A 25,470-nucleotide genomic window follows, 5' to 3' on the forward strand; every position below is an offset into this window, starting at 1 on the left:
AATTTGGCTTTCTCTGTCTCTCTTGGTCGACGAACCTTGGTCCTGCCCTTTCCTCCCCCTTGGCTCTCCCCTTTCCTCCTCCTTTCTTTCCCCTGATCACTCCTTCATCCTCATTCCGTCGCTGTCTCTCGGTTTTTTCTTTCCAATCATGGACTCTACAAACCCATCCACTTCCTCACTTCTCAAATTCTGATGTAGCAATCTTGCCTCACGAGCTGTCATGTTGTTATCACTGTAGTCACTTGAAGACTGGGTGATGAAGCTCAGAAAACCCTCATATTTATAGGAAATTGTGCCATTGTTATTAAAAGTGAGAAGACTGGTCTTTGACAATTACCAAAAGTGTCCAGCAGCCAATTTCGCGAAACGCTAGGATCAATCCTAACTCGAGTTAGGACGAGTAACCGGTCCTAACTTAAGATAGGTTCAATGCTTCCTACGTATTTGGATACGGAACTGAACCCGTCCAAAGTCTTAAGATTAATCCTAAGTTAGGAAGAGTTTGGTGAAACCGATGACAGTGTCTTTAAAAGAATTACAAATTTGTACGTACCAGTTAAAAAGAGAAGAAGACTAAAACAACAATGTGTACATGTATATGATTAAATTATATACATCGCCTAACAGCACAATATTAAAATGTGTAGACGGGAAAACCTTCATGTTTTCACAAAGATGAAAACATGTTTTGCAGGAATTTCCACGAATTATATCGCATTCGATACTATCAAGGTCGGGTGGGTCCAAATGGTTGCTGTCAATAAACGAGTCTCGATTCTAGAAAGAAGTCGTTTTGTTTCACTACGAGATTCTTGAATAGAGAAACACTTCAACAACAGCACTGGAGTATCAAAGCAAGGTCGGCTTGTCTAACTCTCTCTCTCCTCTCATGTGGCCACAAAATTATTGCTCTAGAAATGTCAGTATGTTTTATGTTCTGTCGCTTTCCTTCCTCCTACCCACCCACTCAACGTTTGGCATTGCGTGCTGACTGCGCTCTGCTTGTTGTTATAAAGGTGGCCTCAGTTCGACCTACGATGTTCTTGCGCCCGCAACAAACCGGCGGCAACTTGCAGTAAAAAATTTGCTCATATTGTAACAACAACTGAAAAATTCTGCGCCCGCGATAGGATCCCGACCGTCGGGATCACGTCGTATACAACTACAAGTTGAAATTGTTTTACTCTTGCGACTGTTGTTTTTTTCGAGCGGCGACTGTTTCAGATTGTCATAAAATCATCGCAATTACGCTCAGGTCGTACATATTCGCCGACTGAAAAGTTCCAGATAGTTTGATGAGTAATTTTTGTTGACGCAAGGTCGGCCTGACGCAAGGTCGACCAAGGTCGACCAGACGCAAGGTCGTCCGAGGCGCCGGCGCGCCGGCTGTAAACTGCCTTCCGCTCTGCCTTCCATGCCCGGTCAGAAACATAAATAATATAGGGCGTGGATTTTCCGCGAACCTTACACTCCGTGGGTTGGGATTATTGTGTTGTTGAAACGAAAGTGTTTTTCTTTTAATTTACAAACCATTCTGTAAGGTTTACATAACTCTGAGTAATTGGGGACTGTGTGTGAAGTATGCTGCAACAGTTCGGGGGGGGGGGCATTAGGCAGTTTGTCAAATGAACTTGTAATTTACTCGTGTTTCCTGTGTGATTTCAGTTTGTTAAATTTGCTTGGGAAGATATTCTTAATTCCAACTGAGCACATTACGTCTTCTGGGAATTAATGCAAGCATGGATTATTAAGGGATCAAGTATCAGCAGACGTGCCTTATCGATATAACTCAGAGTTATCCAACACGTAACACAGTCACATTTTATTAAATCAATGCTTTATTGTGTTCTGTACTATTCTAACGTTGTCCAGACCCCTTCCACAGTTATTATATTATTATTTCATTACAGTTTTTTGTTTGCCATTCAATTACTTCCTCACCTTAATCTCGCAAGACTGTGTGCTGAAAACTTGTTTTCGACAGTTCTCCGGGGCGACGTCCCTTTTAATCTCATTGCTTGGGGGGACTCTATGAGAGAAAGCCCGGCTCCACTCTGCCAGCCTGTCGCATTGAGTCTGTATCATGCAAATCGACGAGACAGACCTTTAGATGTGGCCTACTCAATAGCTCACCTATGCCTCTAACGTCTCACTCTAACGTGTCGTTTTTTAAGCATGATATACTTCATACTTTATTCTGTTTTCCGATTTCAGGGTAAAATCCCCTTCTTCCCTTTTTTCCTGAAAAGCAATTTAAAGCCTACATAATGTGTATGTAGGTCAACCCTTGTACTCAATAAAATGTTGCTACTGTTTTTCATGGACCGAAACATGCCTGTCTCTCACAACTCCTCGTTGATGTGATAGCCACTAGGGCCGTTGCTGAGTCTCTGTACGGTGGTGAAGTCGTGGATGCTATTACTATAGATAAGTCTGTGGTGTGGGGTGACTTTTGAGAGATATAAAAATTGTAGAAATTATGCGTTGATGGCGACGATTGAGACATTGTTCACGTCCAGTCCATGATCGTATTGCTGTGCACAAAAAACAATCGGTCATGTTCGAATTTTACGCTCATTTTCGCCATTCGGCATCATCATCATTTGATATAGCCTTGATCAAGGCTGTTGACATACTGTTCCCCGGCCCGGTGTGCGGCACACGCATGCAGTGCGTACACGAATATACATTACCATACATTGTACAGGGAGAACAGGGGCCGATTTCACTAAACTTTAAATCAGTCGCAAACAGCCAATATCCATCGCAAATCGCGCAAGTTTGCGACGGATTTAAAAAACTGATTTCACTAAAGTCGGTTGTCCTAAGTTAGGACTACCTTTGTGAAATCCACCCCTTGTCAGATTAAACCTATATAGCTATAGCGCTTTTCTGCATCCCAACCAACGAGGCCGATTTCAACGTGTTTTCTTGAAAAATCGCGGACGATCTTTTTAGTTTTCATGCAAAACTGCTGCGATGAAGGGTCAAAGGTCAAATAATCCTGCGAGAGCCTCGTTCAAGGTGAAGGTTTTTATATAAATCCATCGTAAATTAAATCGGTCGCAAAAATACCTTGGTGAAATCGAAAATGCAGCCCGTCGCAACTGCGATGGATGTTGTGGTTTGCGTCGCGCTTGCGTTTAATTTAGCGGTGATCGCAAAACTTTAGTGAAATCGGCCCCAGTATAGCGTAGTCATGAGTACGGTCGTGTCTCAACCTGCCGTACGTGTACCATACAGATGGTAATGTACACAGTGATGGGGACTGGGGTTTTGCAGGTCGCGGCTGGCTGTAGCGCCTTGATCAAGGCTACATTTGATATTGTATCTTTACTTATATTTGTATGATGTTGGTGTTGATACTAACTACGTAAAGGCGAGCCTGAAGAATAAAGTCACCTGGAAATAGAATTTCTTTTCTTTCAAACATAAGAGTATATGCTTACGAACAATAATTTTTTTTAGTAATTGTTTGTCACGATTTATATGTTTAAAAAATATATAAAGTTGTTTGGGGGGCTGACTCCGCCTACCCCTTTTGTGACGTCAATCGAGGCAGACTTTGCCTGCAATGCGTATAGTAAACACACGTGCAAAGTACATGTACGTCCAAGTCGTGAGTTGGTACATTTCAAAAAGTGTTTTTCTGCATTCAGCAGCAAAACACCTGGTCGGCATTGCCGGAAAAAAACAATTTTTTTTTTTGAAACGTACAAACTCACGACTTGGTCCGTACATGTACTTTGCAATTGTGTTTACTGTACGCATTACAGGCAAAGTCTGCCTCGATTGACGTCACGAACAGCGCCCTCTCGGGTCGGGGTCTACTCTTAAATTTGTAAATAGCATAAGAACTGATTTTTTAAAACCTTAGTTAACTGTTTATTCACATTCCACTCATCAAAACACATATGTTAGTGACAAAAGCTTTATTTTGAAAAAATACCATTTCCAGGTGACTTTAACGTAGGCAAGACGAGGATGTTTTAGCGGGAGGAAAACGCTATTTAGGGAAAATCCCATTTAATCAGTCGGAGATTAAATCCACTACATCGAACCCGGTTGACTGTTTTTGTATGGGCAGTATTTTGTTATGAAGCCCCACATTTTCATGTTTATTTCTTTACTAAGGTACAACAAAATATAAGTGAAGTTTCACCTGTGCCAACATTGGAACAATCACGGTACAATCAGAAACTCCAGAAAAAAAAATTGTTATTAAAAATCTGGGGTATCGTCCGTTGACTGAGGAACGGCGGTGTGTCACCATGGCCACAGCTGTATTTAGACTCCTCAGTGGCCGAGGGTTACACACGGTGAGATCGGATTCCAGCCCGCCGTCATCAAAGCAAGCTGCCGGCTGGCCGCGGGTGATGGATCGCCATGCCCGTCTTTTATTACAAGGCAGTACGTGCTGTAGTCGGCACACCGGAGGGTCCCACAACAGCTCACGACATCCAGCCCCGTTGTTTTGTATCGTGTGTGATGTGACTCACTGTGAACTGTGGGACCCAGCCCCGCGTGCTGAATGAGCTGGATTTGTTTGGCATTGAAGCACAGGATCCTCCGCCCACCCGGCGGGAGCTGCCCTAGCCCCAGCGCAAGGCCACTAGACTGTGTATGTGAGTGTGCAGCCAGCACAATCGCGGTGACTACAACGCGTGAGCCGCATTTAATAATAGCAGAGAGAGCTGCAGTTTCGTGTTTCCTCTTCCTATAATGAGTCAGCCTGAGCCTTCTTTCCCGGGGCATTGCACGTCTATCGTTGCACATTCCTGTCGCCTACGTCATCACTAGTATGTCTGTAATGTCATGCGTGGCATGTGATATCGCTGTACACAGAGGGCAGTGCGCATGTGTGGTCGTCGAGTTTATCACGGCCCCGACGAGGCTTTTTTGCCGCGCTGCCATCTGGCTAGGCTAGGCTAGAGTACGCATAAACGACAGACAGAAAACAGTTGTGTTAGTTTCGGCAAAGGTGCCTGTTGATTTTGTGAAGTATGCGGACATTTTTGGTGTGTTCTGCCAAAGAAAAACATTCAACCATTCGACTCGACAACAAAGTCTGTGTGAAACTGTGTGAGACACGACTTCAATGTAAGACAGAAGTTTGATTCGTATGGATTGTACAATTCGTTAGACATGTCATCATCGTACTCGCAATCGGTGCAACTCAGAATGCATCGTCAACACTGCTATCTGTGTGACCTGCCTCGCACGCCATGGGCGCTGCTACATGATTTCTCCGAGCCGGTGTGCCGTGGTTGTGTCAACTACGAAGGAGTTGAAAGAATAGAACTTGTCATAGAGTCTGCCAGGCAGATGAAACGTGTACATGGATTTCAAGATACGAAACCTTTCCAGTTGCAAAAGCCCGGTCAAATGCCGCCGCAATCGGCCAGCGTTCCACCTCGACCCAGTGCGTTGTTGGAAACTGTTAACGTGAATCATGTGGAGCCATCCCCGAGGACCCTACCGGCGTCGCTATCCAGCCACGCTGAGCGTTTCCTGGGTCATGATCCCGGCCGGCCTAGGAGCATCCACGACTTCACCACCGTACAGAGACTCAGCAACGGCCCTAGTGGCTATCACATCAACGAGGAGTCTGGCGAGAGTAGACCGGGGAGATCGCTGCCCCACCATGGTCCTCACCCCTCCCCGAGTTTGCTTCACCATCTGAACACGTCAACATCACCGGGGACAATTTCTGTTTTACCGAGGCACAGTGTGGCACCGACTGCCGGTGGTCCAACGCCGTCCACGGTGTCTTCTACCGCCTCCATGAGAAATAAACGGAGCTCAAGCGACAGGGATCGAGAGGATAAAGAGGTGGGTTCATCTGCATTCCCTATTGAATCAGCCGAACGCCGGATTACGCCAACGTCTGAGGACCCGTACGGACAGCGCCCGGGACTTGTTCGTCAAACACTGGCAACACTTTCCAACTGCACCCCGTTTGAGGTAAGATTCAAGAAAGATCACACCCGGAGAGGTCGTGTGTTTTCATTTGATGCTACCTACAAACCAGGTATGGATTATGAATTGAAAATTTTCATTGAATATCCGAGCGGATCGAACAAAGTGTATCACAGTGCCTCTGGTGTAGCCAAACAGATGTACTCCGATTGTTTGAAAGACATGGGGAAGGGACTTTCGTCAGGGTTTAAATATCTGGAGTATGAAAAGAAACACGGTTCTAATGATTGGCGGACACTCGGTGATCTTTTGCCCGAAGCTGTACGCTTCTTCAAAGAAGTTGTCAGCGTAGATATGTTGCCACAGCCGTACATTGACGCGAGCTGTCCCGTTTTGCCAACCATCATAGCCAATCAGATGATGGCGGGCATGCCGCACAAGTCCAAGAAACGCAAGGCATCCCCCGAACCCGACCCCGAAGTTCCCGGAAAGTTGACGGACGAACAGGTGCAACAGCAGAGACAACAGTGGTTGCAGAACCAGAGTGAGGGATTGAAACACACCATCGCCTCGACTGGATTTAATTCTAGCTCCAGGCCTCCCAGCTCGGGTGGCTCTCCTCTGAGCAATCCGACATCGAGCACTCCACCGGAGACGGGTAGCTCCACACAGGGAGGCCCCTCACCCATGGCCGCCCTCATGTCAGTCACTGACAACCTCGGCACCCCCACTTCGCCAAACAAGCCAGACAACTCCATGCCCAATCTGGTTAGCAACCCCAGCAACAACGGGACATCTTCGGACAAAACTCAGCGGAGCCCCCACTCCCCAACTCAAGCTCAGCGCCGCGCCCTGTACCGAAGCAGAGAGCTTGCTCAGTCCCAGGGACACCCCATTGAAACCAGCATCAGTTCAAACACAAGTCACCTCCCGGACTCTTCTGTACCCATAAGTACACTCAAGTGTACCATTTGCCACGAGCGTTTAGAAGACACACACTTTGTACAGTGCCCCTCCGTGGGCAATCACAAGTTTTGTTTTCCTTGCTCAAGGGACAGCATAAAGAAACAGGGGGCAGGTGCCGAGGTGTACTGCCCGAGCGGCCAAAAGTGCCCCCTTGTGGGCACCAACACCCCATGGGCTTTCATGCAAGGTGAGATAGCGACGATACTCGGGGACGAAGTGAAGGTGAAAAAAGAACGGGACACATGAATGACTCCAAACTCTGTAACTGTACAAACTCGTAGATTATAAAAGAAATGTTGAACAAAGTATTCTTAAAAGTTGAAACCATTTCTGTGGATATTCAGCGCTTGAAATCGCAGCTGGAATGTGCGCATGGCCGGCTGGTGTCGACACAACAAAGAAAAGATGACAAAATAGACAATATATATATTTTGGTTAATGTATAAATAGATTTAACAACAGATGCGAATTAATGTATAGTATTCTAAAGAGTTGTAATGAAAAGCAAAACGAAATTTTATCCTTCACATCTCGAGTTCAATTTATCCATCGATGAAGAATTTATAATGACCAACAAACTACTGTCTGATAATTGTAATGTTTGTGCACACAGTAATATTGACATTGTACCCCACGCATGACAACTTCATTCACATTTACCATATGGTACCATTATAGATTGCAACAACAACAAACAAAAAACATATTTTGCTTGCACGATCTTGTCAGTTTTTAAAGTTAATAAATATAAGGGGAAACGAAAGTCGTGCTAAGATAGGTTAAAATCAAAGTTCCTACGGTATTATAAAATAATATCCACAAATCATTGAAACTTTACCCAAACCGTTTAAACGTTATCCATGTTTGTTGATACGGATTTAAATTCAAAGCAGCTAAACATGAATGTTGACTCATATGATAATGATTATCATGATGATAACAAAGAAATGGCTTCAATACAAATACAGTTAAATGTTTGTAGAATAAGTTTGAAGTTTTTTGGTTTAGTAAAGGTGTATGCCTTTATGTATAAAGGTGATGGTTTTGTCAGTGATTGACTCATTGTTTTTTAAGTGTACCCAGTGCCCTTAAACAGGCAGAATCCAGTGAAGGCGTTGGCTGTCGTCAGACAATTATGGTTTTAATCAAATTAGAACCCATCAAATTGCTTCCGGGCCGTTTCCGGATGATTTGACAAAAAAAACCTACTTTTTTACAACATTACTTTGTTAATTGGTAATGATAAAACAGGCGTTATTTTTGGGGTCTATTTTCTTCAAATCATACTCGCTCTGTAATGACAATCACAGTCAAACACTTTTGTTGATTTCCCGGGGTTTATTGACGAACGATGTCGATTTCTTTTGATTTTTTTTTTTGTCCAGTCCTTCTGTCAGCCACTTCCTGAAGGCCACGTAGGGACATAATCACTTAGTCATTTCTGTTGAATTGGTACACATTGTATTTTGCTTGTTATGATAGTAACGTCCTGACAACAAACTAAATAAGTATTGTTTGATTTGAAGTAAAACATGTAGCCTACCAGGAAACCGATGTCAAGTTTCCTGTTGAAAAAGAAAAAACCGCTCGGTTGTCATTTTATGCGTGTGTTCTATTTCCTTGTGTTGTAGTTTGTTTCGAATTGCATATTTTGTATACTCGGGGCGGGGGGGGGGGGGGGGGTGGTACTCACTAGACAATATTGTACTACGAGTGACTGACAAGTTGTACATTGCAATGCTTAAAAGTTGGCCCTGACATATTGTAATATACCCCTTTTTTTTTACATATTGCCTGCGTGGATTACATACATTTCGTAGGGTGAGAGACCTGCCATATTTTATCAACCTTGCTTCGGTTCTCATATAGCACTTTGCCGTTTAATATGTGCATGATTTGAATAGATACATGTCAATATCAAATGAAATTTTAAACTGCGTATATATAACGCCATGTATGATCTGTGTATACGTGTGACATGTTCACATGATAGCTGTCAACATTCAGCCAGATGCCAGCCTATATGCACAGTGCCTTTATGAATAATATTGTCTGAAAATATATATTCAGGCATTTGCAATCTGCCACCAGTGACGTGGACGGATGTGACGCCCCTTATCTAACCCTTTACCCTCGTCCTGTGATTGTCAATGTGTATTCACCGTACACATCGCTCTTATTCGAGGAAGGTCCCATCAAGGTGACGTCACTTTTTATAGACACCGTCAACTGCCGATGAGTCATGGGGCTTATAGGTTGTGCAAAATACACCGACGTCACATGATTCTGCATGGGCTGTTTACACTTTGTAGTCATGCCCTGCTGTGCGCAATGTTTACCGTTTTGCTAAAAAGGTTTTCTGATAATTTTGGCAACTAGTCACAAACTACTAGCGCGTGCAGTTCAGCCATGCAAAAAAAACCAAAAGAACAAAATGGAAGTTGACATTGATTCCAAACTTTTTACGAAGCACGTTTCCTGTGTATCATTATGTATTAAACAATGGGCGTGTGATTGCCAACTTTCCAGATCTGCTGAATGAAATGAAGAAGAACAAAACTATAAATAATACTGGAGTAAACTTGCAGGCGATGTACAACCATGTATTCAATATGTCATGGGGAGTGTTGGCTCAGAAAACGTCCGGTTTAGTCTCGAACAGTGTACTCTGCTCGTCTTCAGAAGAAAACTGCAATGAACGCTGTGTGAAACCGTTGCCTCGGGCTATAACAGCTGAAAGAGAAATAAAAAAGAAGAAGAAACGTTAGCTATATAATTGGCTCACATCCAAGGGATTTCTTGTTATCTATCTTTATCGTTGGCCTTTGTACGTTGTTATAAACTGGAGAGTACTGTCTAAACATGCACAATGGAGGTGAACATAATCTGATATGACACAATTATAACATTCAAGTGTATTGATATTGGCGAAACAGAAAGACATAATATCACGAACAGCGGGTGGTGCGGTTGGGGATGTAGTTCCACAGCTATTCATGTGAATTTGTGATGGGGAAACAATGCACTCTGAAAGGGGATCCAGTAGCTTTGCTGATAGGAACCGAATATTAGCTAGTTCCGAATATTATAAAGCAGATGAAATATCATCCTTATAACGGTGAGATATGTATCGCGGATGGATAACCCATCCGTTGCACCTGGTGTGACGTCGAGGCAAGGGGTCAGGTTGATGACAGTTGGTGTCAATTATATGCAATACTGCACGAGCAATGTCAAGATTAGTAAATGATTCCGCTTGTTAGATATGTAGAGAGACATGTCCGTCCATTCGCAGATCGTTCGGTATTTTTCGTTTGACAAATCTTGAGATTCGGTAATGGCAAACTGCAGCCAATTTCTGTAAAGGCCAACAACATAAACTCTATTTTACGGTCCTTTTACGTACGAAAATTCCCGCCAATCAATTTCCCCAAAGGACCGCATGCGTTTTTAATTAAAACGTGATTGCATTTATTTGAAAGATGTCATCGCATGTAGTTGCATTCATTTCTATTGGATTTTGTTTATTTTTATTTTGCCCCAGCCAAAAGCACTTTATAATAAAGAGCGGGAAATCTTTTTCACATTGGCAAATGCATCGTTTGCGGCTAGTAGTTCGAACTTCAAACTTGAAAGTGCTCATGTCACAAGTGACATCCGATTTAAAAAACAAAAACAAATGTATAAATAAATAAGATGTCGATCGCCATATACTGTTGTTATACATGCTTCCCTGACAGTTCCCCAAATTGCCTCTCCTCTCTTCTCATTTCCTCACCAGGGCTGTCATTTGTTTCCTTTGACCATCTTCTATTTCCTTTGACCATCTTCTATTTCCTTTGACCATCTTCTATAAATAATCGGACACACGACATGTGTTTATGACCCATTCTCTAGTTGCACTTTTATTGAGCTTTTCATCATGGCGGAGGCATCGCCGGGAGCTAGAATTGTTCAGTTGACGGCACGGGTATAATGTGATGTCCGAGGTTGATGGCTTCAAACCATCTGCAAGGGAAAAACACACCCTGAAGCCTGAGATGAAATAATCCCGGTGTATGAAGTTTCCACCGCCGGCGAAAAGTGCAAGTGAACATAAATAGCAGGTAGAACACAAATTAGGTTGCAGTTTGTATACGCCCCCCTATATGATATTGGGCATCGAGCATGCTGGAGGCGGAAGTCGCTTATGCCTTTTGCCCGATGGCAACCCCATTGTGTCGTGATTACGGCGGTTCAGCTTTTTACCCTATTTTTGTCCTTGCTTCATTTTGTCGCAGGTAAGAAATCCCTTTTTATTAAAATGTTCCTTCAACGTAACTCTGGTTTTTTGTATGAGTTATCTCTCGTTTGCCTCACTGAGCTGTTCACTAATTTTAATCATTTCGGACAGTCAGCGCTTGGGACTTTGAGGTGGAATGTCGGTCACTTAAAGGAACACGTTGCCTTGGACCGGTCGAGTTGGTCTTTGAAAAGCGTTTTTAACCGTTTGTTTTAAAATGCATATGGTTAGAAAGATGTCTTAAAAGTAGAATACAATGATCCATACAAGTTTGCCTCGAAATTGCGTGGTTTTCCTTTTACTTTGCGAACTAACACGGTCGGCCATTTATGGGAGTCAAAAATTTGACTCCCATAAATGGCCGACCGTGTTAGTCGACGAGGTAAAAGGAAAACCACGCAATTTCGAGTGATACTTCTGTGGATCATTATATTCTACTTTTAAAATATCTTTCTAATCATATGCATTTTATAGCAAACGGTTACAAACGCTTTTCAAAGACCAACTCGTCCGATCCAAGGCAACGTGTTCCTTTAATGTACAAGAAATTCCTTTTGAATTTTGAATTTTTTTTATTTTAGTAAGTTTTACCCGCGTTTGTTTATTTAACTGCATCGCTTTGCATGTCATTGTTCTCTGAAAAAAATTAACCACGGGAAGCTGTTAGATATTATTATTATTATTACCAACTGAAAGGGTGGAGATTTCTTGTTAAATCACTGAAAACGACTTCCGTTTTTTGTTTTACGGATTGTGAAGACGCCGCCCAGTGACGGAAATCATTGGGCTTTGCGCCGAGATTCTAGCAACCAGGCAATCTTATTTACTCAGCAGTGGGGGCAATTGCCGACGATGATAAGTTGAGAATTTAATGAAATAAAATGTTGGTCTTAGTTTTCGAATTAGAACCGACTAGGGTTGCTTTCATAAATCGTATGCTTTTTAGCAGATTTTTTAAAATATTTTTTTGTAGATATAAAAGCGTTCAAGTGACAATGAGGAAGAAAGAAAATCAAATTCCTAGGGCTGTGATTTCAATCTCAAAATAACGACTAAGATACATTGATGATTAAAAGGAAGTTTGGCCTATAGCCTGGTCGACGTTTGGTAATCACTTTTTAAAATAATAACAATAAAGGTTACTGGGTTAGCAACTTTCGGTGGTATTTTCACCATTTTAAAGAATAGTTTTGTCCTCAAAGTAACATGTTTTTGTCCCCCAAAGTCTGAGTTTAAAACAAAATTCTACCACATAGGTTTTTTAGATGGTGTATTACAATTAAGGATTATTCTTTACATCTTAGTTTTGTTATATCATCAGCATTTATATAGGATTAACATAATCAACGATTCCAAATGCCTTTAATAGTGAGCATGCAGAGGTTTGTTCTGTTTACTGTCCATCAAGATGGATTCAAACAATTTTTTCCCCGTCCCCGGAGTACCTTTTAGCATCGGTGAGCACCTGTAACTATACCCTAACATTTGTAGCTGCCTGAAGATGCTGCCTGAAGATGCTCCCTATTCCCATCCACTCTCTGCTGCACTGTCCATTAATGAAAGTGTGTACTTGAGGCATTGTTTTACGCACCTCTGCATCTGATCAGTTAGCTTTCAGACCTGCCAGTCTGAGAAGGGAGACAAAACTTGTTTGCAATTCAAAATCACAGTCAAAACAAAAAGGTACCTGCTTTCAAGTCGTCACCATGATGATGATATTGCCTGTCACTTCCACATGCTCGTTTTATCAGCGGTGATTAAGGGAGGTATTGTATTCATTAATCACACATGAGGCATTTATTTTAAAAACAATTGCTGTAATGCAGAGAGGAAGTATTGTAACAAACCTGTCAAATGAGCTTCATTTTGTTTTTGTTGAAGCTAAAGATGAAGTACAGGTTGCATGGTTGGATCATGGTTGGATAGATATAAAAGAAAAGGGGGGCAGTGGGATTTGGACAGTATCAAATTTCAGACCACAAATGGTGGCCAAGTCACTGGCCCTGATTTAAAAATTTCCTTTGTCTTCCTGCTGGCCCATTTTTATGATTTTGCTTCAAATGACTTCCATCTGTTGGATCCTATTTTTGTTTGTTTTTTTAGTTTTGTGCTGGGGCTAGGGGATGTGAGTGAATTACTCCTGAAAACAAAAAGACAAAAGTGACTGGTAATTCTTCAGTGTTGTAGTATTCTTTCATACTTGGTACTCATATCTCGGTACTCATATTTGGTATTGTACTCATACTTGGTACTCATACTTCGTATTGGTACTCTTACTTCGTATTGGTACTTGATAGTCGTACTTCGTATTGGTACTCATACTTGGTACTAGTACTTGGTACTCGTACTTTGTATTGGTATACTTGGTACTCAATCTTGGTAGTATTTCCTTCTATTGGTACCTATACTTCATATTGGTGCTCATACTTGGTACTCATACTTCGTTTTGGTACTCTTACTTCGTATTGGTACTTGATAGTCGTACTTCGTATTGGTACTCATACTTGGTACTTGGTACTCAATCTTGGTGGTATTTCTATCTATTGGTACTCATACTTGATATTGGTACTCTTACTTCTTATTGGTACTCAAGTACTTCTCTATTACCATTCAGATGGTACTTGTACTTGGCTTGCAAAATACTTGTACTCAAAGTCCATACTTGTTACTTAACTGAAAATTTCTACTGGAAGTCATGAACTGGACTTTAAATATACACCAACACTTAAATACTCATGGTGAAAGTACCTTTACTTAAAACTCTGATTGGCTTTGTGCAAGAGACTGTTTGAGTCTCATACACATTATAATGTTGATACCCCTTTTAAGTGCACAGTTTTATATCCCTCGCACGTAAGATTAATGTATTTAGGAACATGCAAGGCTCAGAATATGTTCAACTGCCTCAGGATGATAGAAGTCTTTTTTTAGTTAAGGGCTTTGTTTCATTTTGTCAGGCATACTATAGAAAATCTAAACCCTTTATAATGTAAATTTGCTCTGACAATTGTTGACTGTATTCTCTCATCAGATTGCGAATTAGAATTGTGACCTTTTATTAGCAACTTAGTAGAATAACAAGAAGAAAATTGCAATGTGGGACTACCGTCTTTTCAGTTCCTGGGTATTCTAATCAAGGGATATTAAGACTTGTCAAAGTGTTAATGGACGATCATAGACACTGACAGAAGTATGGCAACGAATGCATTTTCTCCTTTTTGTTGTGACAGCATACTAGGCTATTCTGAAGATTTGTGATTGATGGCCGGAAAAACAATGTGAGCGAATGTGGTCATCTCAACGAGGGGCTCCCAAATCATTCGGAACAATTTAGAGAGGCTACCTTGCCGTCCTGTTAAAGGTTGAGGTTCAGTCAATGTAACATCCTGTCCGCTGTGACTAGGAAGACATTGGTTTCCTGTGTGGCAAGTACACTCACAGTCACAACACTCCCTGCTTCACGTGGTCCCCTGTTATCCATAAATGGCGCGCTCTTTCTCTGTCTCTCCCCCCCCCCTTCTTCTTTTCTCCTCTTGGCTCTCCTGTGTGTGTAGCTTGCCAAGAACTCACCAGCTGCCAATGGAAGTAGCAAATCCGGAATGATTGAAAAAAAGGGGGCAATTGCCCCCAAGGAGTTTCATGTTAAGAGGATAAGGGTGGAAGTCATGATTGTTTACCGGGGGTGTTCAAATAAGAAACATTGTACTACCGACCAACTTATGTGACATTTGCCCCAAAATAGCCAATATTGCATCTTTTGAAGAGAACAAAAATCGCCTTTTGTCTGGTATGTTTCATTCCTACACCTGGTACATTTTTAGTTTGAAGAATATGAAAACATTTATATCATTAAATGATTTAATTAGATTTGTTTACATTTACTAATATTTCTGAGAATATCCTCAATTAGAAAAAGTGTCCTCCTCTTCCTGAAGCCTGGCTTAAATCCCTTGGGTTTTCTCCAAGAATACCTCCCCAAAATAACAGAACCTCTTCAACAAAACCTGTTGCATCCCTGATCCACGAAGCTCAGCCACTTTGGCAGAATTCTGGTGATGCTTGCATTCATGCCTGATACTTCACGGAGGCAACGAGGTGATTGCCTCCATGACCCCTGGTCTTTGCCTTGGTGCCCTTGACCAAGAAGAAACTGCCTTGGTGCCCTTGTCCTTTCAAAAATGAAGCATACAGGTCCTCTTTACGCCATACTTAAGTCATTCCAAGTTGTCTAAAGCTATGACACTGACTGATACATCTTTTCTCAATCTCACAGAAGCAATATTAAAAGGTTATATGTCAGTCAAAGTACATGCAGCTGTTCACAAAATCAAAAGTCAATCCATTTTTTCAAAACATTGCTATGTGTGTATAATTGATGCTGTCTTTGCTTTGCAATCTCGTTTGTTTTAAAGTCTCTTTTGACATCTTACATTGGTCAATTGCCAAACCATTTTAAACAGAAGAAGGCCAGGATTCTACTCGTGATCAATCGGACCCCACAGGCTAGTTGTACCTTTGAGAACTAAACAATCCCCTCCTGAATTTAGAAGAAAAAAAGTTGAACCTGTTTAGAGGACCTTGTCAACAATCTTTATCTCTAATTTTTAGTTTGTCCAATTATGACTGACAAGGTTATTAAAAAAAAAAAAAACGTGTTGAATTCCCGAACAAATTTTGAGAGTTCTGGTGTCATTACAATGCAGAAACCTTCTCCGTTTATCAAAGACATGTATGCCACTGTCTCACCGACTCATGAGGAGTTGAAGTTGGGCAAAAAAAAAATGTGTGTGGGAGTTTAAAAGTCAGGTCAGACCATGTAACGACATATCGCTCTCTCTCTTTCTCTCTTTCTCTTTTTTCATTTTTCATTTCATGGGTTTCGTGAAACCTAATCCGTGTGGTGGGGGTAACTTTCAAAATGTCATAAAATCTAAAAATAAGATGATCTTTTATTACATAGATACTGAGTACTAAATCATTTTCTGAGATTCATGGGTTGAATTTGTATTAAAAAGTAGGTCATTCTTTATTTGATTTATTGGTCTGGGGAATCCGATACTAGCATGTTCAGGGTCATACCCTATACTTGTTGACAAAAATGTTCTTTCAGAAGCCGATGAAAAAGTATGATTTAAATGAGGTTTTGAGTGGACTTGGAGACAGTAGAACTGAAATGTCAGTAATCAATACATGATCAATTTACTTATCTAAAACTTGAACTCAAACAATTGAACTTTCCTCCAAACATTTTACATTTTGTCACATCATATTAGATAGATACATAGATAGATAAAGTGGTTTATTAAAAAAACTGTCCTCGCAGCACAAGGCTGAATTACAAAAATTGTACATTTACAAAAAAATACAAATTTAAATTAAATAGGAGGCTGAGTAGTACACTATTTTTTCCTTGAAATATTTCTGTTGTCTTTTTAAAGAATCACTGATGAGAGATTGTTCCAAAGAAAGACTGTGTGTGTGTGGGGGGGGGGGGGGATATGTAAGTGGCTTCCTATAGTAAGAGTTCCAGAGTCCCTCGACCAGTACATGGGATGTGAAGTAGACTGTTTATTACATGCCAGTATTCGGTGAATGCTTCATAACGAATTCACCTCCCTGACAAGTTGTCAGGAAACGGCGACTCAGAACGGAATAGGTGGGGTCATGTGATCAGGGAAGAGTGAAAGATAGAACAGACCTGTCCTGTGCCAGGCCTCATTAAAATAAATATGTGTTTCTTGTTGTGTGCGTGTTGCAGAAATATCAGCAAGCTCGCACTGTTTGGTTTACACAATAGATCACAGGCATCTGGAGTGTAACTGTTACTACTGATGGGTCGAGGGTTTGTTAACTGTAATCAAGTATTTGAACTTCAGATGGATTTTCAAAACATAAATAAAGTACTATTGCCCGCCAAGTGAAATAATTTTTTGAATAAATATCAGATTCAGATATTGATCACTGTGCTTCTTAAAACAACAATATGTGTAGAATAATGTAACATCATTTTTAGTCAGTAGGATTGGATAGTTACAATGTTGAGTTTGTGCTAAACTACACCCAGTTGTATAGTCAATTGGCTTATTCTTGAAGTATGCTCATTTCAAAAAGTATAATAAGCCCCGGAGTAATATGCCTGTGATTTTTTTTTCCACATAACTCTGGGAAATTACAGAGTAAACAGTGCTAACACACATCGGTGTATGTGGGTGAAGCCAAAATTAATAATGTACATGTTATTAGCAACATGCACAATGCTGTTCACCCCCAAATACTAAGCGGATTGGAGGTAATCCATTGGCTTCGCAGTTTTGGTTGAGATGGGAAGGGGAATATTAGCTTGGGGGCCCTTGATCACTGGACAGGTAACCCTGTGTCGCCACTAAAGCCTTGGCCAATTTACTCCCATCGGGAGTTGCTGCTGTGCTCGTCACAATGCAGACAGAGAGAACCCTCGTCGGAAAACCTAATCCATTCAGTCTGATTCTTCTACTCCTCATTATTACCATCATCAGCGTATTCCATCCTTCTCTTCATCATCACTATCTTCTTGTTTCTTAACTGTGGTCTTCTTGTTTCTCGACATCCTCCTCATCGTCATCGTCTTCTTGCTTCGTACTTAGCCTTCGTCTTCTCGTTTCTTAACCATCCTCCCCATCATCACCGTCTCCTTGTTCTTAACTGTTGTCTGCTTGTTTCTTTACTGCTGTCTTGTTTCTCAACCATCCTCCTCACCATCACCGTCCCTTGTTTCTTACCTGTCGTCTTCTGCTTTCTTAACCATTCTCCTCTTCATCATCATCATCTTCTTTTTACTTAAACATCGTCCTCCTCACCATCACTGTATTCTTGTTTCTTAACTCTCGTCCTCTTGTTTCTTTATTGTCCTCCTTATTAACATCACCATCTCCTTGTATCTTAACTGTCGTCTTCTTGTTTCAAAACCATCCTTCTTTTCATCATCATCACTGTTTTATCTTGTTTCTTAACAGTCGTCTTCTTGTTTCTTAATCATCCTCCTCACCATCATCGTCTTCTTGAGCCGAAATTGTTCCCTCATGGAGAAAAGACATTGATATTTACATTAAAGCGAAGAGCTTCACAATGTTGACAACCCAAATACAGAATGACCAATGATCTGGAAGCTTGCTTGAAGCAAAGTTAGTACGAGATGAGGGGAAAGCATTGAAGAAAAAGTTCCCATCTGTCCAGTGAAAGCACCAACATTTCATTGGTCAGTTTATGTTGTGTGTGTTTTATTTGATCGAACTAATAAAATCATTAAATCTAAGTCCCTGAGCCTTGGGCCATTTTTTTTTTTTCTGAGGAGAAAGTTGAGGTAAAAATTAATGATAAATTGATCGGTTAAATTGAACTGAAATATCAACTACTGAGCTGCATTGTGACTACAACTTCTCCCACTGTTTTTTTTTCTTATTGCCTTCTGTCATGATCTATGATGTATTCACAACAGTCTATTCATGGGTTACTATACGCCCTCTGGACAAATACATGTGATTAGTCGAAATATTATGTCTCTTTTATGAAAAAAAAAAAAAAAACTAAAACGATATTGCATGTGGTGTTGTTGTAAGTGCAAACAAGAAAATTGCTGCGCTGTAGTTTGTCCCTTTTTCCCCCTCACAATATCGGCATCAAGTGACACCTAGAGCTTTTGACCCTGTACCCCCTCAGGGGTCATAAACTGTTGTGTGTTGGCGAGATCCATTCATTCACAGTAGTGCCACTCAAGGAAAGAGATGCCCGGGAGCCAGACTGCCTGCATAACAGACGCAGGAAGTGCGTGCATTAAGTCATAGGAGGGTATCGTGCTCACACTGCCGAGCCCTGGGGTCACCCAGGATGTATTTGTCGCTAGAGAGCAGACAAAGCTCCCGCTTGATCCCGATATTCTATTCAGTCGATGACAGGTGGTGTGATGTTTTTGAAGAATACATCCATCATCCAGTCTTATTCCCTTCTCTTGCTACAAACATGCTGTCTGTCGCTCCTTATATGTCTGTGTTTTTCCTTATCCCTCTCATCCAATCTCCAATTCCTCTCTCTCTCTCTCTCTCTCAATGACCATTCCTTTTATTTGTCAGTCCATCCAGTTCTCCAGCTGTCATTATTGTACCTTTCTTAAACCCAAAACTTTAAGCTAGTAATCTGACCTAGCCCCAAGTTTTTGGCCTTGCACAAAGCAACCTTCTTACAAAACAAAGAAACGAATAAAAAAGTACTTTCATCTTCAAAGTTCTCCTACCGTCTCTCTGCAAGGGCCCCAAATTTTAGACTTGCTTAAAGCAACCCTCTTATAAACCAACGAAACAAATACAAAAGTACTTTCATCTGCAAAGTTCTCCTAATAGTTTCTCTTTAAGCTCTCAAGACAATAACAAACTAGCACTTTGTGGCCTTTAAAAAATATATCTTGCATGCTCTGGTTAGAAAGTGGGTTGGGTTGTTGATGTTAGTCAGTAACTGCTTACTTCAAACCTATAAATCTTGCTCCAGTTACAAATGTATCAGACTATGTGCTGAAATACATCTTTCAAGTGAAAGTTCAAGGGAAGACAAAATATCCCCTGCCCACTCTTTTGATTTGGCAGATAGGCAAAACACATGTAGGATATAGTTGAGTCTGCTGCGTGACCTTTTGAAGCCTTGTTGGGAATGAATGAACCCATTTGGTTGTGGTGCAGTTTGGTGGTGTTGGTCTGGAAATGAGTTGAGCAGTGATTCATAAATCACAAGCACCGTCAAGGTGTTTTGTGTGGGTGTTCCTGGACTGGGTCACACGCAATGCTCTCTCTCTCTCTCGATATATTACAGCAACAAAAGTTCTGCTTTCCCTGACGGAGACTGATTGTTCTCAGGCTCTTCGTTACAAAAACTTTTGATTTCCTGTTGGAAAACGTCCAAAGGATCCGGAAAGAACACTGGTTTGGTACTACATGTACTATTATGTACTTCTGGGAAAGGCCTTCTTTGTAAAGTGATTTGGGAATTCCCAGCTGTCGTAATTTTTATCTCATTTATCACAAAATTGTGTGTATTGGGGGGTACTGATTTTATTTAATGTCATGTGGAAAGTGATTTGTACATGTTCTGTGATCCATGATTGTGTACTCTGAAATCTACCTTTTCAGTTTGCAACTTTGACTTTTTTAAAAGACCCCCCAATGTTATAGCTTATAATTCCCTTTGTAGTCTAATAGTTTGAAGAAAAATTGGGGATGCAAAGCGTAGGCAACTTTATGACGCACAAATTACTTAGCACTATACCTTGCTTAGCAGAAACAGGTGTATTAACATTGTCATGACCGTCACTGTGCTATTTTCTCACTTATCAATTTAAAGTGCGACATTTTCTCAGCCTTAAATAGTTTAATGAAATTTTACCCCGAGGTAATCTGATGAGGTTCCGAAGCCTTAAAAGAGTGAACATGAAACTTGTCTTAATGTTAAACTGTCAAACTGTGTACGTGAGAGAACGTAGAGTTTCCTGTTCCCCTAGAGATGTTCATGAAGATGTGTTGCCTAGTAACCGCATCTCACGAATGTCTGTCACATCCTTATCTCGACAAACCGAGAGGAAAAACAACAACATGACAGCCGTAGGCAATGCTCGCTCAGACCTGAGGGAATATTCCTTAAGTGCGCTGCTGAAAAAAATTATTTGTGTAATTTTTTTCTCTTTTCTCTTCCGAGTAGGCATTTACACCTCTATGTTTTAGAGGAACGTTTTGAGGTTGATCGAGTTTGTAGAACTTTTATTTGCCTGTTCAAACTTTTGCCTTAATGTAGGCAAAACTGACCTTGTGTTTGCTTGAATAAATTAGTGACCATGTTTGTGCTTGTCTTGAAGTAGTGTTGTGATTAAAAGTTTGTTGAGAAAACGCCAAGTAGGAAACAGTGTTACAGCAAAATCCAGTGAGTCGCGTTTATTCTTGTCGGAGTAGTCATGATTGAAGATGAGAGAAACTAATGTCTTGCTGTGAAGATTAATTAGTTCTTTAATCATGAAGCCTCAATGCTTTAATGTTGTCTTGAGGAACGTGAAGAATGTTGAAAACTCCTGGTTATCTATTAAACTTGCCCTGCCTGGCTCTTTACATGTAAAGACTTACAACTTTGTACTGCTTGTCATCTATCTTTCTTCCTACGCCAACGAATAACTATTTATTACAGACACTTGACATTAGCGTTGGGCGTCTCTTCTTTTTCTTTGTCTCTGGCTTTTTTTTCTTTCTCTTTCTTACAAACATCCCTTGAAAGGTTGGTTTAATTACAAAATATGAAGTCTTGACTGACCTTTCAAATGGCATGAAACAATCTGTTTATGCAAAAAAGTATAACTAGATCACCCCCCCCCCCAAAAAAAAAAAAAAAGTTGATGTAGACTAAGAAGGGTATCTTTACTGTTTTAAAATTTTGCAGGAGTCTGGTTGAGAAAAGTATGCACTAGGTCTGGCATGGAGTAGTTAAGGACATTTATTATACAGTCATGCAAAACAAAGTCAAACAAACAGAATGTGGAGTCCTTCGTTTGAATAATTGAATATTTCAAATATTCATCACCTTTCATTAATAAAGGAAACCAATCTGACCAGCCATGGAGGAAGAAAACGACTCAGTATTGTCCTCAGTGAGGCCATGTAAAATCATCCTGTTGTTTTTCCTCAGCTTTTACTCTCGGTCAAATTGTCAATCGTTTATTAATGTATGCGGAAGGCATCCTTGTTTCCTGTCCGGATTTTATGAACTGTTACCCAAGTCCAAATGGAGATTATCTATTATCACACTGTTGAGAGAGAGACTCGGACAGAGAGAGCGAACAGAATGCATGATGGGAATGATCGGTGATGTGATCTCTCGCCATGGGAACAAGGTTGCAGCTTGTCTCGCCAAGTGTTGAGAAACAAGAGAACTTGTATGACGGTAAGATCTTTGCCTCAGGCCCCTGGAAGCTCCTCATGACAACTCTTCAACATTGCAAGCTAGACTAGCCAAAGAGTCCTCTCTGCAGAGCAGGCCTCAGCAGCTGGTCAGTATTGCTAAACAGTGTCTATATTTAGTCAGTGTGAAAAGCTTGTTTGACTGATTGGTAATTGGGTAAGTTTTAGGATTCGGTTAGTTTGTTCATGGTGATAATCCACTCTTAAGCTTGACATGTTCCCAACAAAGTTTGTTCATTGACAGTTAGACGTGCCAAACTTGATGGTGTTTCAGACAGTCTCTGTGCGACTCTAGTTTTTGTGTCAGGGCAAGGTAAACTGACTGAGGAGGGTATTTATTTTGAAGGGTCGTTTCCTGCATGTCATGGCTGAACAAACAGTTTTGGTCTGCAACACTCCAAATAAAGTCCTCAAATCTCAGTCTCTTTAGATCAAATAAAAAAAATATCTGCTCTGAACTCTTATCTGACTTTTTTTCTTGTCATTTCTTGGGAGAAAGGATAATTAGCTGTTGCCAACTACCTACCAAACAAAGTGACTTTTGGTATAATAAATTTTTTAATGGCCTCCTGTTTCGACCCTGGCAGAGTCTTTCTCAAAAAAATAACAAGGCTAAAAGAAAAACATATGATTCCAACAAAACAGGCTTGAGACGCCATCTTGTTAAACATGTCCTTTGCTTGCGAGCAATATAGGGAAATTTGTCTGAAGCCTATTTTACCCGCAACTTATTCAGGGTACCGTATTTATAAAACAAATGTCAACAATACCCATGAAAGCCGTGACCTTCAAATCGTTGATATTCAGAAAATGCACTATTCTTGGAGGCGTGTGGTGCATGATTATTTAACTCATAAGTGTGGTGCACCCTTTGTGCTTATCAGAATATTTGATTTGACATACTATGACATTAGATGCCTCACATGGCACAGTCCATTGTCAGATCAGTAGCGCCTCATATGATCAATGCAAGACCTTATAAAAGTAAAGACCTAGTTGTATGTTTTTTCCATTACATAAACAGTTTTTCACATCTGTAAAAAAAAACAGGTCTTAGGCGATGAAATATTGGCAGATTTCTAAATCCTTTTGTTCTGGATGTCAAACAAAATACCCGGATTTAATTGCAGAAGTAGTAAATAGCGTGATGGGAATCCAGAACTGTTCACTATTGATATCTCTGCCAGGTTACTCCGGTGTGAAATGAAAACAAAACTACTGTGGCTTCTTTTGTTACGCGGGGTGAAAAAAAATCCCCTACAAAATCTCAGTTTTCGCGTACTAAAAAAGAAACTGTCTCTGCGCGCTGTCTTGGTTAGAGATGAAAGAAAAGAAATACAGCTTGCCAGAGTGAAATGACTGAGCTTCTTTTCACAACAGGGTACATCAACCTGTAACTTAATCGAGGGAGAGTAGGTCCAGTTACTGACAGATTATGCCACCAATAGCCAGGTCTTTGGCGTTCAATTCAAAGCCCGGTGTCTCTTTACATGCCTCGGTGTTCAGGCTTTGGTTCTTACAGTGGGGAAATGTTGCTGTAACGTAAAACCAGCAATTTGTGTTCTGCTATTGATTTGCCCTGGGGCCAGTGTAGGGGTTTTTTCACACAGTTCACTCATTCTCCATTTGGATCTTAAATGTACACATAAGGGACTGTAGTATAATTTAGCCTTCGCAAATCGTTTGTGGATCAAGTTGGAGTCATATTAAAAGCGTGTGTGTGGTCACCTGAAACGTATATTCGTTTCTGAAAAAGATTGCACAGAGGTGATCACAATGTTTAAATGTTAATTGGACAGAGGTATTGTTAAGTGTTTGAATTGTGTTAAAGTTTGCCAGTCACTTTTTTTACAAGCTTTCTCAGTGTTGTAGCCTATAAGAAATTGTTTTATCTAAATGGCTTGCTTTTCTGTCAGAAAGAAAAGGGAAATATAGTGTTGGTTTGAAGTCAAAGGACATGTACTGTGAATAATTTTTAAGGCAGAATTTATGTCGATGAATTACAAGATCCTAAATTTAGGCTATTAATTGTTACGGTGGAGGTGAGATTTGAAATAATTTGCTCAAAGAATGTGTACAACATTGCAATGTTGACAACTTAGCAACATTGCAAGTTCAACATTCAACCAATGCATTGGTTGAAGTCAGAGACCAGTATCTGCACTTAATGTGACCCAACATGATACATGAAATAACAAACCTGTGAAAGTTTCAACCCAACCAGTCATTGGAGTCACAAGAAAATGTTTTCACTGCTGTCGAACATCAAGTTTTAGAGTTATCGTTTCACTCATTTCTCAAAAACTGAAGCGTTTTAAGCAATTATGTTTCAAGGGTGTTTTTTTCACCGTGACAATCTTTACTACCATATAAGTTATGATCAAATCTGAGAACATTTTTACTTTCACTCTTCAATGCCTTGTACAACCTGTTTGATTAAAACCCCTGGTATGTTTTCATGAAAGACAGGAGCCCTGTATCACTTGTATCAAGCGAGCCCCTTTAACATCTGTCAAGTAAGATTCCGTGCCAAGAGTTCTTTTTTTAGACACAATCAGCAACATCCAGCCGACCTCATCAGCCTAGCCAGGGCTCTCATCCTACCCATCCAGGGATCATTTCTCGCACTCCGTGACTCCACCCCCCTGAGTCCTTCAACTGGTACCCGGTCGGTGGGTTGTGCGCGTTTGTGCAACGTTGCTAACGGAAGCGGCGCACCAGCTCCACAAACCGCTGCAATGAGACGTCTTGATGATAAGAGGAAGTGGAATGCCCAGAGCTAACCCTTACTCCCCTCGGTTCATGCACTGATTCATCGGGTTCTTCCTCGAGGCATCTGGGGGATCAAGAGGGGATTGTGGAAAAGGCTGGATGTGCCATAGCTTATTAAATGAGAGATCTAATTGGATGGTACAGTATGATGAACGCTTTAGTGCTGGGTGTGCGGACTCAGCAATATGTACCTTTGAGCATCAATGCAATGGGCTTGCCATCAATCTATGGGGCTTGAAATTGTACATGCATGCAAATTAGCAGGAAATACATATCATTGTAGATGGAAGTTGTTGGTAGTAGCTGAGTTTGATGACAGAAAGCTCTGTTTTATAAGATGAGATGACAGAATTCCAACCAATTTCAAATACTTTGCTTCTGATGTCAACCAATTTAAAATAGAAAACATAGATTTTAGTCGATGTAATCTAATTGAAGAACATCTTGAGGCAACACTCATATCATTTAAATTTGCGATGACCTAAAATGTATCAAAGCGCATCAAAATACACGTTTTTCTGAAGAAAAACAGTTTATCTGAGAGAGCAGACTGGTACAATAAACAAAATA

The 25,470-nt window shown here is 40.8% G+C and overlaps 2 protein-coding genes across 3 annotated transcripts in view; both read left to right on the forward strand.

Moving 5' to 3' along the window:
- LOC139947887 (TALPID3 protein-like) overlaps positions 1-25,470 on the forward strand; it is a 108,398-nt gene that overhangs the window by 47,328 nt on the left and 35,600 nt on the right. The window lies entirely within an intron of this gene.
- LOC139947900 (probable E3 ubiquitin-protein ligase IRF2BPL) lies at positions 4,852-8,487 on the forward strand. Its single transcript, XM_071945749.1, has one exon. The coding sequence runs from the start codon at positions 5,146-5,148 to the stop codon at positions 7,129-7,131; it is 1,986 nt and encodes a 661-aa protein (XP_071801850.1). The 5' UTR covers positions 4,852-5,145; the 3' UTR covers positions 7,132-8,487.

The sequence above is a fragment of the Asterias amurensis genome, chromosome 1 (assembly GCF_032118995.1).
Source record: "Asterias amurensis chromosome 1, ASM3211899v1".
Lineage (NCBI taxonomy): Eukaryota > Metazoa > Echinodermata > Asteroidea > Forcipulatida > Asteriidae > Asterias > Asterias amurensis.